Source organism: Pongo abelii, chromosome 22, assembly GCF_028885655.2.
Source record: "Pongo abelii isolate AG06213 chromosome 22, NHGRI_mPonAbe1-v2.0_pri, whole genome shotgun sequence".
Lineage (NCBI taxonomy): Eukaryota > Metazoa > Chordata > Mammalia > Primates > Hominidae > Pongo > Pongo abelii.
Window position 1 is genome coordinate 50,146,285 of NC_072007.2, and position 14,179 is coordinate 50,160,463.

Here is a 14,179-nt window from a genome sequence, read left to right on the forward strand (position 1 = left end):
ATGTTATGGGTGGAGCAGTTTAGGGGGAAAGATTAGACATCTAATTTGGAGCTTGTAGATTCTGAGGTCTCTGTTAGATGTCCACATGGAGATGCTGAATGTGTAGTTAAATTCACCAGTCTGCAGTTCCAGGGAGAGTTACTAGCTGTAGATACTGGTTGGTTGGTTGGCAATGTTTCGATGGGAGCTGTCTTTTCACAGGATGGTTCACTTAAGTAAACAGTCAACTGGCAGCACTGAGAACATAGTATGTTAATTTGCTGATAAAGAGTCAGCATTGGTTATCATATATGAATGAATGAGAGTTCATTTTATATCCCGAATCATAAATTAGGTAGAATATATATACCCAACACCCTTTTCTGACCTGTACAAATGCAACTTCAGACAAGAAGTATTTCAATGTGATTCTGTGATTATGTCCCCAATAAGTATAGATGTTATCTTCTTTTAGCTTTTGGAAAAGGTAAACTTGCAGACTGGGTTTTGGATAGCACACTGGGCCAGATGGGTTGGGTTTGTTCTGCTAGGAGCTGCTTTACCTGAGGGGACGGTGCCCAGCAGGTGCCTGTGTGGCCCCTGATCATTCTTTCTTGGCACAGGTATTTACCTGAGTTTCCAGGGAGCTCTGGGCAATAATATTCCTCCCTGCAATTGGGATTCAGCTCAATAACCTACATCTTGCCAGTGATGTGTGTTTTTCAGACCTGTAGGGAGGAAGGGAGTGCTGATTGATGCTCAGTCATGTATTGGGAAAACCTAAGTGATACTATTAATATTAGTGTCAACACAGGTAGCCAGACAACAAGACATATGAGGGGCCTGGGGCATAAAGGAAACTGTGCCTGAGTAACAAATCGTTAGCTCCTGGTGCAAGTTCCAGTGACTTTCCTCAGGCTGGGTGTCAGGAAAATGGAGAGGTAATGTTTTTTCCATCAGGGCTGCTCTCTTTGGCACGTACATCTTTTGATGCATTTAATTTGGAGCTGGAAGGGACGATGATGCAACAGGTTTCCTTTAGAAGGACCAGTCTCTGAGTGAAAGGTGGCGGTGGAAGGGAGTGACTGTTGGGCTGTGGGGTGGCTGGCTGAGGGGCTCGCTCCCACCCCAGCTCCCAGCTCCAAGCACGGACAGCCAATAGCACATTTAAGCCAACCGTGATTTCCACAGCCCTTCCGTGGTTATCTTTGTCTATCAAGTGTGTTTCTATCAGACAAGCCAAAGTGTTCAGGTCTGGCATTGTGGGGAGGGTATAAGCAGGGAGGAGATTCAGAATAGGGTCATACCACATAATTCTCTTTGAAATACATGTAGTATGAATGAGGAAGAAGGGGAATGTGAGGTGCATTTGGATACCTGAGTGGAGAATGACGTTTTGGAGCTTGGAGTGGATGCTTCTTGATGCTTGTAGTGTTCTTTTGAATATACACAGGGAGAGAAACTTGAGAGGTTTCTGCTACTGAAACATGTACCCAGCTAAATAATCAATCGGTGGAAAAACAACAGTAACCCTCGAGGTGCTGAGCCCTGGGGACTGGTAATGTAGCCTCGTGTTTCTTATTTCCTGAAGCGTTTGTCGTCTTCTAGGGGAGCTGGACACCTCATCAGAGAGCGCCAAGGTCCTTAAGAAACAGATCAGGACTCTAGGAAGTTGAATTATCTTTGGCTGGGCTAGAAACTAATGAGGGTTATTAAATAACGATCTTTCTACTCATCATGGGGGGACTTTAGTACAAAGTCCTAAAGAAGAGGTCTATCTTTGATTATGACCAAAGAAGGACTTTGCCATCATGGGCCCAGGCACGGCCTCCACGTTGCCCATTTGGAGAGCCTGGATGCAGGATGTACCATGGGCCGTGTTTCCTGGGAAGCACTTAGAGGAGGAATGAGCAAAATGGACCACAGCGGAAAGGCTGGGCCTGGGGACACAGCCGTTCCCTTCCATTTCCTTGGTCCAGAGAAGACATAGACCTTGTTGTGGTCAACTGGCCACTTGAGAGCTGCCAGAACAGCGAAGCCACAGCTTGTAGAAGCAGTCAAGGTGACGTCGGTACAAAGGTTCCTTTTAAGAACTTCCCCAGACCAGGCCCTGCAGCCCTGCAGCCCTGCCAGGACTATGTCACCAGGTTCTTGCTGTGTGGGCTGATGAGGACCTCCGAATTCCGAATGCCTTGGTCCAAGGTGTGAAAACAATGCAATTGTGCCTTCTTTTCTCAAAACTTTCTCGATTCTGCAATAAGCCTTAGTTCCTTATAGGGCCCAGGAGAGGCAGCTGAGAGCTATTCAGAGCCCCGTCTCAGTTTTCCTTTCATCCTCCTCTCCACGTGCCTCAGTATGACTCCAATTTGTCAGAGCCTCCTGCTCTGCTGCCGCATGTTTCGTGCACACAGGCCTCCCAGGCCCAGAGCTGGGGCCCAGCAGGGCTCCTGCCTGAGAAGCTGGCTTGTTAGAGTTCACGATTGTTGACTACAGATTGCACTATTTTGCAGAAACCCCGCATGAAGCTCAGGTCCTGAAAAGCCTGTAGATTAGACTGAAAGATCCCAAGCTGTGAGCCAGCCTGAAGCAAACCCTTTTCTGATCCTGATTGCTGAAGAGCTAGTTGGGTCAGATAAATGGCCTATCCATGGAGATGTGGCAGGCACAACAGCAACTAAAGCTCCTGCTTTGTCTTAATAGATCGCAGAGCAGGATAGTTTTGGTTTTGTGAACAGGACGGCAACTGCTGATCACATACACTCGCTCTCTGCTCATGCTGCATTCTCCTCTGCTGAAACTGGAGATCTGTTAACACTCGGCAATTTCAGGAGGACTTAACTAATGGATGACTGTTGACTACACAAAGGCTAGTCCAGCATTTCTAGGTGCTCAATAAACAGTTACTCATTAAAGTGGAGAACACCTTCCATGCCCAGCATTATGCTATCACAAGCAAGGTACTATAAGGTGCATGCATGTGCAGATAGACAAAGTTCCTTTGCTTTTTTTTTTTTGAGATGGAGTTTTGCTCTGTCACCCAAGCTAGAGTGCAGTGGCATGATCTCGGCTCACCACAAACTGCCTCCCGGGTTCAAGCGATTCTCCTGCCCCAGCCTCCCGAGTAGCTGGGATTATAGGCGCCTGCCACCATGCCCAGCTAATTTTTGTATTTTTAGTAGAGACAGGGTTTCACCATGTTGGCCAGGTTGGGCTCGAACTCCTGACCTCAGGTGACCTGCCCACCTCAGCCTCCCAAAGTGCTGGGATTACAGGCGTGAGACAGCTTGCCCAGCCTTTTAAAAATTTTTTTGAGACATGGTCTTGCTTTGTTGCCCAGGCTGGATTGCAATGGCACGATCATAGCTCACTGTAAACTCATACTCCTGGGCTCAAGGGATCCTCCTGCGTCAGCCTTCTGGAGAGCTAGGACTACGGGCACTTGCTGCCATGCCTAGCTAATTTTAAACATTTTTTTTTTTTGTAGGGATGGGGTTCCCACTATTTGCCCAGGCTGTTCTTAAACTCTTGGCCTGAAGCGATCCTCCCACATGGGCCTCCCAAAGCATTGGGATTATAAGCATGAGCCACTGCACCTGACCCCTACTTCCTTTGCTGTTAATCCCAATCAGTTATGACAAAAATATGATTAGATCACTATAGATGAATATACAACCTAAAAATAACATCATGTTTTGGGTCATTTAGAAAAGTTAAATAATTTCATATCAAAGTGCCTTTCCACGCCTTTGTGATCGGGAGCACTTTGTTTTCTCCAGGGGCCCATTGCTTAAATATGCCCTCAGGATGGGGAAATTTGATGTGCCAGAGTTGGCCCACAGGTCATTGATGAGGCCCTTGGGAAGTCCAGATTTATGGTCTTCACCTCTAGACATCAGGACTCAGAGGGCTGAGGAGGTGTTCAAGCAGCTCTGCTTTTTAGGACAACTCAGCGTGGCTAGGCTTAAGGGTTATTGGTTACCTTACAGCAAGAGGGGAATCAGGAGTTTTGGAAAGGGAAGAGTGGCAGGTCCCCAAGCACCAATCTGCCTCCTCCATAACTTCACCCTGCGCGACGGGTACTCAGCAGTTCTGCTTTGCCCAGCATCCTGAGGCCTTCATAATGGCCCGTGCTTACCAACCTGGAGTGGGTTCTACTGGGGTTGGTGGTGCCGTGCTCTTTCTCCCTCTGCCGGGAGTCAGCTGTATTTCCGCAAGTAGAGGAGTGTCTGGACTCTGAGTCCAGAGTCTGGGAAGGCACCCAGCTCAGGGCGGTGTATGGCGTTAGGAGGAGCAGCAGGTTTCCAGGTTACTTGTGCCCCCACCTTCAATGTCACAACTCTCCATCTCTCTTCCCTGAGTTGTACACATCTGTGTCTACATCTCAAGGCTGCCGTGGGTCTCTGAATACAGCATCTTTGTCATGAATCACCCAGCTCAATTTTAATAACATCCAACAGTTACTAAAACAGGAAACTAGAACTTTAATATTTTAGGAAAGGGCAGAATCTGCTGCTACACCAGCCTCCCATAACTCCTGCCCCTTTGGCATCCTTTCAGTCAAGGTCCAGCATGCTAAAGGCACACAATGCCATGGAGATGAGCAAGACATGATGCAGTGGTGAAAGCTTTTTTTCAAACCCTTAGTTATCCCCTCGTGCTTTCAGTGCCGGGAATCCTTTGAAAACTTCAGAAAAGTGGGGGCATGTCTCAGGAGCAGTGTCATGGGGGACAGGCTGGGGCTGGAGTTTTGACCGCCAAAGGCCAGACACTGTGGCCAGGAGCTACAGGCACAATGGCTGACATAGGCCAGGTCCTCAGGGGGATGCTGGGTTGTAGACAATGGGAAGAGGCACCAGTTCCTAGACCTCTTGGCCCCCAGGCCGCCCGAAGCTCCCTCTTTTGCTCGTCTCCACCTCTAAGCACCCTCTCCTGCCAATTTCTTCCCTGAACATGGGACTTCCTGCTCAAGAAATGGGGCAGTCCTTGTTCTTGCCACCACCTGGCAGAAATGGTGGATGTATTTCCTGAATTCTCTATTCTGGTTTTCCCAAAGAGTGCTTGCTGAACACGGAGGTGCACCCAGCGCCTATAAATACCTCTGCCTTGGTACCCTGCTGGTGTAGCAGCAGCTCTCAGTACAGCTCTGTGCCAGGAACACACTGGGTACTTGTTAAAATGCACACTCTTGGGCCTCCGCCAGACTTTCTGGATCAGAATGTCTGGGAGATAGGGCCAAAGAATCAGTATTTTTATCACATTCTCCAGGTGATCTGCTTTGAGGAATTTTTTTTTTGTCCCAGTGTGAAAACTCCACAGACATGTATAGCATTGTTTCTAAGGGAGTGTGCTCTCTGATTTCTAGAAGTCTTCCTACAACTGTGCATTTAGAATTACTTGTACCTCATGTCCCTGCTCCACTGACCTTGCTGCAAAGCACAGAGAAGAGTTTGAGATGCTTATGGTGGTGCCATGATCAATGCCAAGTGAAAGGTCTTGACACCAAACACTCCACTGTCCACGTGGCATCCTACCAGGGACACTCTTAATTAAACCTTCCGTATTTTAGATGGATCCTAAAGCACATTGCATTCAACATAAATGAAAAAACAGAAACCTAGACTGTAGAGATCTCAATCATGGATTAAATTGTAAGAAGGGTCAGAAGGAAAAAAGAGATTGATTTTCAAAACTGGCATATACAATATAACACTTTTCTTCTCTGATTATTTCTCTGATGACTGAATCTACAGTTAGAATATGTAGTACTGACAAGTTTTCTAGACAAGAGTTTCCCTGTTGGTGAAATAGAATGAATTTGGGTGTAACTGCAGCTGAAACACATTAGGGTAAAAGTAATAAGTAAAATTAAAAATTCCTACTAAAATTTATAACCAATTACTGGGAAAGGCATGCTTTTTTATTTTAATATGAAGCCAGGGGATTTGAAAATGTTTTGTATTTTGGTGAATATTTAAAACAAAGAATCCTCCTTTTCTTCTCTTTGTCCTGTGCCTTAACTCACTATCAGTGCATTTTTCTGGTTGTTTTAGGAAATTCTCTTTCTCTGTCGTTTTCGGAAGGTGAGCATATGAACAACTTGAGACCTGGATCAAGCCTTCCCCACAAATCACCCCCTCATTGAGACAAACAGAAATACATACTTGATAAATTTAGAAAACAGCGACGTTTGCACAACCCAGCAGTGAAAACAAAAGCAAACAACAGTAGGAATCTCTAGCATATTAGCAACAGAAGGCACACGTCTTAAAGCATTGCTGACGTAGTTCCATCTGCTGTTCAGTTTTCCCTGTGTTATTGGGAGTCAACAAATTAAAAGCATGAGCCAGAGTAATTCTATCCTCAAGACTTGCTAGCATTCCATCGCATTGTGAATAATTTATCATGCCCAGTTACATTATTTAAGATGTTAAATGCAGCTATTGTGCCCTGGAACCTGAGCTGCCATTCTCAGGACTGGCAGGAAAAAAGTGTTGCACACATTTTAACAGGGCAATGTTATGAGACAGGCATTGGCCACTCTGGAGGATTAAATGGTTTGTTTGGGATTACATTTCTGAATGAGAACAGGGAAGACTATGTTTCTCCCTGATAGGGAAAGGAGACAGATGGGTGATCTATCTGGAGTCAGTTCTTCAATTTTGTCCCCCTGCTCTAGAAACAATGGATGCTCTTTAAGAAGTTAGAAATATTTTATATTTTCATAAAAAATCTAGTCAGTAAAGCAAGAACTTCCTTAGGAAAATTGAAACACAAAACAAAACAATGAGTCGTGGTAATTTGCCTTAGTCAAAACAAATACTGATTCTTGGAATTGGATTGCCCTTTAGGGCCTGAACTTGGAAAACTTCTATATTGTATGTTACCAGAAATAATGCAAGAAAGGAAGAGCTTATTTTAACATTTTTGTTCCTCTCTGCACCTTAATTTTATCTTAACAGATGAGTGAAGCTCCCTTTTCAAGTATGCATTTTACAGTGATCTCAACTCATTAAATTGACTTTTTTCCTCCCCTGTTGCCAGGGGGCTGATCAATGTCCACCCAGGCCAGCAAGTCATCCACAGGCTTCTTTTAATCCGGCCAGTCTTGAGAAGGTCAGTAATACAACTGTAGTATAGCAAAGACTTCCCCAAGCTCCACTGAGCACTTGGCAGACAATTTACAACACGGCAATGGCATCCTTCCTTTCCATCCTAAGACTGGCCTGCAGCTTTGCCAACATTACCTGAAGAGGAGATGTCGGAGTCATCAGAACTGACACTTGACAATGAGAGAAGGAATCGATTTTCCCAGATTTCAAAGTAGAATGTGACTATTAAGAGGTTTCAAGGTTTTTGTGAATTCCGTGACGTTACCAAGTAAAAGCTGCAAATTCATCATAATTTTTCTCAACACTCAACACTCCTACTTGTTAATCCAACAAATGGTAGATAAAAGTCTGTATTCTACCATGACTTGCAAAAGTTTTTATTATCTTAAGGCATATGAAGGTGATATTTATGTATATTTAATATGTAGGGGTTTTATTACATATTATCAGTGAAATACGAGTATAAAAGTTAGGGTCAAGCAGAAATCTACAATTGACTGTCAAAACTGAGCTCAGTTAAAGGAAGATTCAATTCTAAAGTGGATGTGCATGTTCCTAAATATCTTATGATTGAATATTTACATGAAGACATTCATTTTTATCTGCCCCTTTATCAGAGCTATTTGCATCTCCTCAAATGAATTAGATGTGGCTTATGCTTTGCAGAGGATGGACCTCACCTACTCTGCACACCATGAAAAAACTGGAAATGGGCAATGTAGTCTTTAATTAATAAAAACACCAAAATGTGTATTGCCTTTCTTAACTCTTCACTATTCAGGTGGTCATTTCAAGAATCATAGTATTTGGGAATCAAGCCTTTTCCGAGAGGGAAAACAAGAGCCTTCTGCAAAAATCCATCGCATCTTCACAATTTTCTTTGCTGACTGTACATTCACTTCATTTCAAGTTAACATGAATGTTGTTATGAAGAATAAATTGCTGCCTTTCCCCAGTATTTTTCTTTTTCCATGTAGATACAGTCAGTGAATTTCACTGCCCATTCCACCCCTTCATATTTAACCTAGAGGCAAGACTGTGATTTGACCGTGCTCTGAACTGGTTGGTGCAGATTTCTATGCTGGTTATAATTAGCAACTGCTTTGAGTTCCTCAAGCTCAACCATGCTATTGCTAAAGCAGCATTTGACTTTTAAAGTATGTCAGGATTTTAGTGAATTCCTTACAGATACTTAGTAATAGATGCAAATTTGTCATGGTGTTTCTCGTCACTCACTCCTGCTTGCTAATCCAACAAATGGTAGAGAAGCCTTACACTACCATGATTTATAAAATACTTTTATAATCTTAAATCACATTCAGCCCTACCCTGGACCGTTCTATAAACCAGCAACTAACTGAAGGGGTGTATTAGTCTGTTCTCACACTGCTAACAAAAACACACCCCAGACTGAATAATTTTATAAAGAAAAAGATTTAACGGACTCACAGTTTCATATAGCTGAGGAGGTCTCACAATTATTGTGGAAGGCGAAGGAGGAGCAAAGGTACCTCTTACATGGAGGCAGGCAAGAGGGAACTGCCCTTTACAAAACCATCAGATCTCATGAGACTTATTCACTATCATGAGAACAGCCCAGGAAAAACCCACCCCTATAATTCAATTACCTTCCACTGTGTCCCTCCCACAACATGTGGGGATTATGGAAGCTACAATTCAAGATGAGATTTGGGTGGGGACACAGCCAAACCATATCAAAGGGTATTTCCTGGTACCATTTGGAGCCAGGCATGTGTTTTGATTGGCCGATGCTCATACTGTATCCATTTTGATTGGTCAGTGCCCATACAATGTCTATTCTAATTGGGCAGTGTTCATGCCTTACTGGTTGTCATCTATTTTGAATATCATCTCTGCTTAGAGGATCCTGAAAAAAAAAAAGGTCATCTCTTCTAGGACCATGTCCCTAATGTGAGAAAATTGGCTGCCTAGATTTTAGGGAGTAGAACTGAAAGGCAAAATCTCAAAAACCCATAAATATTGCTATATCGTATTCCCGAGAGTCTTTCGAGGGAAAAAATTGCCAATTCAACTGGATAAAAATGAGACTCATTTATTATACTAATTTCTTTATTCCCTGCCAATGTGGTTCTGTCTTTCCACTACCATCCTTGAATGGATACAAGGAGAAGAGAAAGACAAGAAGGTTCTTGAGTCTCTTTAGGCAGAGCTAAATGGGTGAATGCCATACTCTTCATTTAATAGTTTACTCTCCTTAAACAACCACAGAATTCAGATCCTAAGATAAGGCAAATGCCATGTTATTTATGCCTTTTGTAACTTTTACAGCACCTGATACACTGCAAGTGTTCAGTAAATATTGAAATCAAACAGGTCAATATTAAGAAAGCCTATATATTAAATACAGGAAATATTTATCATTTGCTTGCTATAAGAATAATATTTTGTGGCAATTTTGAGAGTCAAGGGGGTTGCATATAAAATATAATTGAAATTTAAGTTTTGAAATCTGGAGGACAGTGGTAAATAATTTCCATAGAAGTTCCTCCAACTCTTACTCCAAGTATGTAGTAAGTACATACTTGTTGAGTCACACTCAAAATATTTTTTCATTTATCAGATTATGGGATTTTTTTTTGTGGTGTCACTTATAAATAGGCTCTTCTTACAGAATCTTACTCCAGGAGTAAGGTTTCTCAAAGGGATCCCCTGGCCAGTTTTTATTTCACATTAGGTAGGTGCATTACTTGAATGGAACTATCTAGAGCTGTATTGTCCAATACTGTAGCCACACGGGGCTATTTAAATTTAAGTTATTTAAACTAAATAAAATCTAAGATTCATTTTATCGGTTGCACTGGTCACATTGCAAGTGTTCAATAGCTATGTGTGACCAGTGGCTACTCTGTTGGACAATGCTTATGGTAGGTTTCCATTATTGCAGCAAGTTCTGCAGGAGTGCTCATCTAGAGACAGCTACTTGGAAATGACCTTGACATGTCATATCATCTTCATACGCTTTATCCTTTTACACAAACACACAATCCGTGTTTTCTTCAGCATTATGTCTGTGCACTCAGCCAGTTTCTATTTAGGAATCCTGCAGCACCCAAGGCAGCTCTCAACCGAAAATGGTGTTTTGCTGATGTGGTAAATTCCTATCTCACTTCCACAGTGCAGAGAGCTGTGGCAGGCTCAGGGGGGTGGAATGAGAGGAGTCAATCAAAGCAAAACTTCATGGTCAAGGTTATTTCTCAGGAAGATGCAGCTCTCTGCTAATGAATGGCCAATGAGGGCTGCAAATTTATTTAAACAAATACCCCTCAAAGTTTTATGCCATAAAACCCTAACCAGGGAAACCATACCTGCCCATCCCTCCCAGCGGTCTTTTACTTTGGTTTGTCTGTCAGATTCCAAGCAGGACCCATGCAATCAAGGCTCTTACTACTCAAGGACCTTACTACTCAAGGTCCTACTCAGGGTAGGACCTAAGTGGTAATGCCAATACCTTGAAGATAACTGGAGAGCTTGAGAGCTTCCTCTGCTCTGTGTGGCCCTGACCTTGGAAAACTGTTAGGGACACTAAAGTTTGGTTGCACGTTCCTAAGAATTTAATGACATAAAAGGTCAATGGATGAGGCCAGATGCAGTGGCTCATGCCTGTAATCCCAGCACTTTGGGAAGCTGAGGCAAGCGGATCGCTTGAGGCCAGGAGGTGGACACCAGCCTGGGCAACATGGTGAAACCCATCTCTACTAAAAATACAAAAAGCAGCCAACTTTGCCTGTAGTCCCAGCTACTCGGGAGGCTGAGGCACAAGAAGTTTTTGAACCTGGGAGATGGAGGTTGCAGTGAGCCGAGATCGCATTATTGCACTCCAGCCTGGGCGACAGAGTGAGACTCCATCTCAAAAAAATTTAAAAAAAGGTCAATAGATGCTTCAGAGCAAACAAGAGATGCCATGCCAGTACCTGAACCCCCCTGTTAAAGTGCTTGTTGATGTCTTTGGGAAGAACACCATCCTGTGTGAAGATGAAGGATGGTCCGCTCCGTGGGACACATGAGAACTTGAAGAGTTCAGAGATGGGAGAATCAGGTGAGAGCAGGACAGGAAGCAAGGGTTCAGGGGAAGGTAGTATGAGGTGAAGGTCTTGACAGGCAGATGTTCCAGCAGGCTGGGAGCCATGCCTGTAGGCCTGAGGAGCTGTTAGCATCCACTGGACCAAGGGAGCAAGGAGAGGATGATGGGCCGGTGTGGAGAGGGCCTCTGACTGCTGCTGTGGCCACACCATGGAAACATGGCAGAGAGGGAGTCAGAGTGACAGGGCTCTGTCCATCCACTCTCTCTTTTCAGTCTCCTGCTCGTGCCTCCCCCTGATCATGCCCAACCAGAGCCAGAGGTCCTGGAGCCCGTCAATGTAGTCCATATGAGTCAGTCCCCTGGGAGGATTGTGCTGGATACAGAAGGTGGGAAATAGATGTGGAGGGCAGGCAGAGCATTTAGCAAGGAGAAATTGCTGAATGGAGAATGTAAAGGGGATGGGAGGAGAATGAATGATCCATGTAAAGTCAGAAGGAAGGGCCTTTTGCCTGGTAGTGTGCTCCACTGCTTACCTTCCTTAGGGATGAAGCCATTTACTGAGAAAGGTGTAGGGGCTAAGAGCTCAGCTCGCTGAAAGTTTGCTGAAAGTCCTTGATACTTTGCAGATGGGTAGGAGAAAAGGCATACAAATTTATTTAATGTGTGTACATGGGAGCCTTCAGAATGAAGACCCAAAGATGCAGGGGAAATTGTCTGTTTTTATGTTTAGGCTTAACAAAGTATGGACTGCCATGTAAAAATATGATTCGACAAAAAGGGTAAGATCTAATGCTGATAGACTGAGTGGGGAAGTCCAGAATGACCTGTCTGCCTAGATTCTTCTTGGCCTCTCTGAGTATCATTCCTTCCTGCTGGGTGTGGGCAGGACTCACTCTGGAATGGGAATCTTCTTTTTTTTTTTTTTTTCTTTTTTTTTAATTATTATACTTTAAGTTCTAGGGTACATGTGCACAATGTGCAGGTTTGTTACATATGTATACATGTGCCATGTTGGTGTGCTGCACCCATTAACTCATCATTTACATTAGGTATATCTCCTAATGCTATCCCTCCCCACTTCCCCCACCCCACGACAGGCCCCAGTGTGTGATGTTCCCCTTCCTGTGTCCATGTGTTCTCATTGTTCAATTCCCACCTATGAGTGAGAACATGCGGTGTTTGGTTTTTTGTCCCTGTGATAGTTTGTTGAGAATGATGGTTTCCAGCTTCAACCATGTCCCTATGAAGGACATGAACTCATCCTTTTTTATGGCTGCATAGTATTCCATGGTGTATATGTGCCACATTTTCTTAAACCAGTCTATCATTGATGGAAATTAGGGTTGGTTCCAAGTCTTTGCTGTTGTGAATAGTGCCGCAATAAACATACGTGTTCATGTGTCTTTATAGCAGCATAATTTATAATCCTTTGGGTTTATACCCAGTAATAGGATGGCTGGGTCGAATGGTATTTCTAGTTTTAGATCCTTGAGGAATCGCCACACTGTCTTCCACAATGGTTGAACCAGTTTACAGTCCCACCAACAGTGTAAAAGTGTGGAATGGGAGTCTTATGACCTGCAGTCAAGCAAGATAGGTCCCACAATTTCTTCATGGCCAGTTTTTACATAGAATATGTGTAAGTTTTATGGCTGGCTTTAGAGAAAAGGAGTTCTGCTTTCTATGGCCTGTCTTGGGAAAGAGGGATTGTCGTTTTAGCTCGCCTTGGGAAAGAATGAGACTGAGAAACAAGAGGGCAGGAGAAGGTCAAATAAAAACTTTTGCTTCTGAGGCCTTCACTTTAGGGTATTGTTTTCTGAGCCCCAACAGAGCATCATTGGGAGGAAAGGAATTTGGCTGCATTGAACTTGGGTAGCTCCCATCTTTGTTGCCCACTTCCATCTCAGTAGAACAAGGGGATTGGATGGCGGACCCTTGAAGTCCCTTCTGGCACTTATCTTCACAGAGATGTTCACACACACACACACACACGCACACACACTCATCCTCACCTGACATGACCCAGCTGTTAGGACTGAGGCTGCAGTGTCTGAATGCGTGCAAGCATCCCTTGTCCCTGCTGCTTTGGGAGGGAACTGTATTTTTGCAGATGGTAAATATTTAATTCTCGCCTAGCACAGTGTGTAAATCATGCCACATGTGGTGATAGCCTCAGGGAAAACCCACTCTCCAACATTTATGAAGCAGATGCTCAGACCTCAAGCCCAGACCTCTACAAAATGCAGAGTGTGGGGCAGCAGGCTGGGTCCTCGGCTGAAAGCAACCTGATAATTGTCATTCTTCTTTTCTTGGGGGAGCCATGTCATTTATAAAAATACAATGGGATTCTGAACCTCAGGACTGGAGGGAGGATTTGTGAGAAAGAATTATTGCCCCATCAATGTCTTCAGACTGAGACATTCGTGCTCTGCCTCCTAAGAATATTGGGTTGACGCTGTGGAAAATTGATAAGGTTCCAGGAAACTCTATGGGGAAATGTAGTACAGAATGTATTGATTATATTTCTCTTCAGAAACCTTAAGAATGTATGCACAGGGAAGTCCGTTTTGGAACAGGAATGTTTACCCAAGGCCTGTACCAACATTGTACCTTGGAAGTAAATCACTTGTCTTTGATTTTACAAGCTCATGGGTGGAAGGTGCTTGCCTTGAGTCTCAAATGAGACTTTGGGCTTTTGAGTTAATGCTGGAATGAGTTTAGTCTTTGGGGAACTACTGAAAAGGGATGACTGTGTTTTGCAATGTAAGGACATAGCTTTGGGGGGCCAGGGGTATAATAATATGATCTGGATGTTTGTCTTCCTGACACTCGTGTTGAAATGTAATCCCCAGTATCGGAGGTGGGTTTAATGGGAGGTGTTTGGGCCATGGGGGTGGATCCCCCATGAATGGCTTGGTGCCTTCCTCGTGGTAATTCTTGAGTGAGTTCTTGCTCTGAGTTTATGTGAGATCTGGTTTAAAAGTGTGTGGCACCTCCTCTCCCCTCTCCCTTGCTCTCTTTTTCACCA

At 43.9% G+C, this 14,179-nt stretch overlaps 1 protein-coding gene across 3 annotated transcripts in view; it reads left to right on the forward strand.

Annotated features, from left to right (window-relative positions):
- The window catches only part of IGSF5 (immunoglobulin superfamily member 5), a 47,101-nt gene extending 35,020 nt beyond the window's left edge, over window positions 1-12,081 (forward strand). Inside the window, exon 8 of one of the 3 annotated variants that reach the window (XM_054542556.2) lies at window positions 1,588-12,081. In XM_054542556.2, the coding sequence (XP_054398531.2) occupies window positions 1,588-1,647 (60 nt within the window). In that variant the 3' untranslated portion in view covers window positions 1,648-12,081. The remainder of the gene's footprint in view (window positions 1-1,587) is intronic. The other 2 variants (XM_054542557.2, XM_054542555.2) reach the window with 2 other exon arrangements.
- The last annotated feature ends 2,098 nt before the right edge of the window (window positions 12,082-14,179 follow it).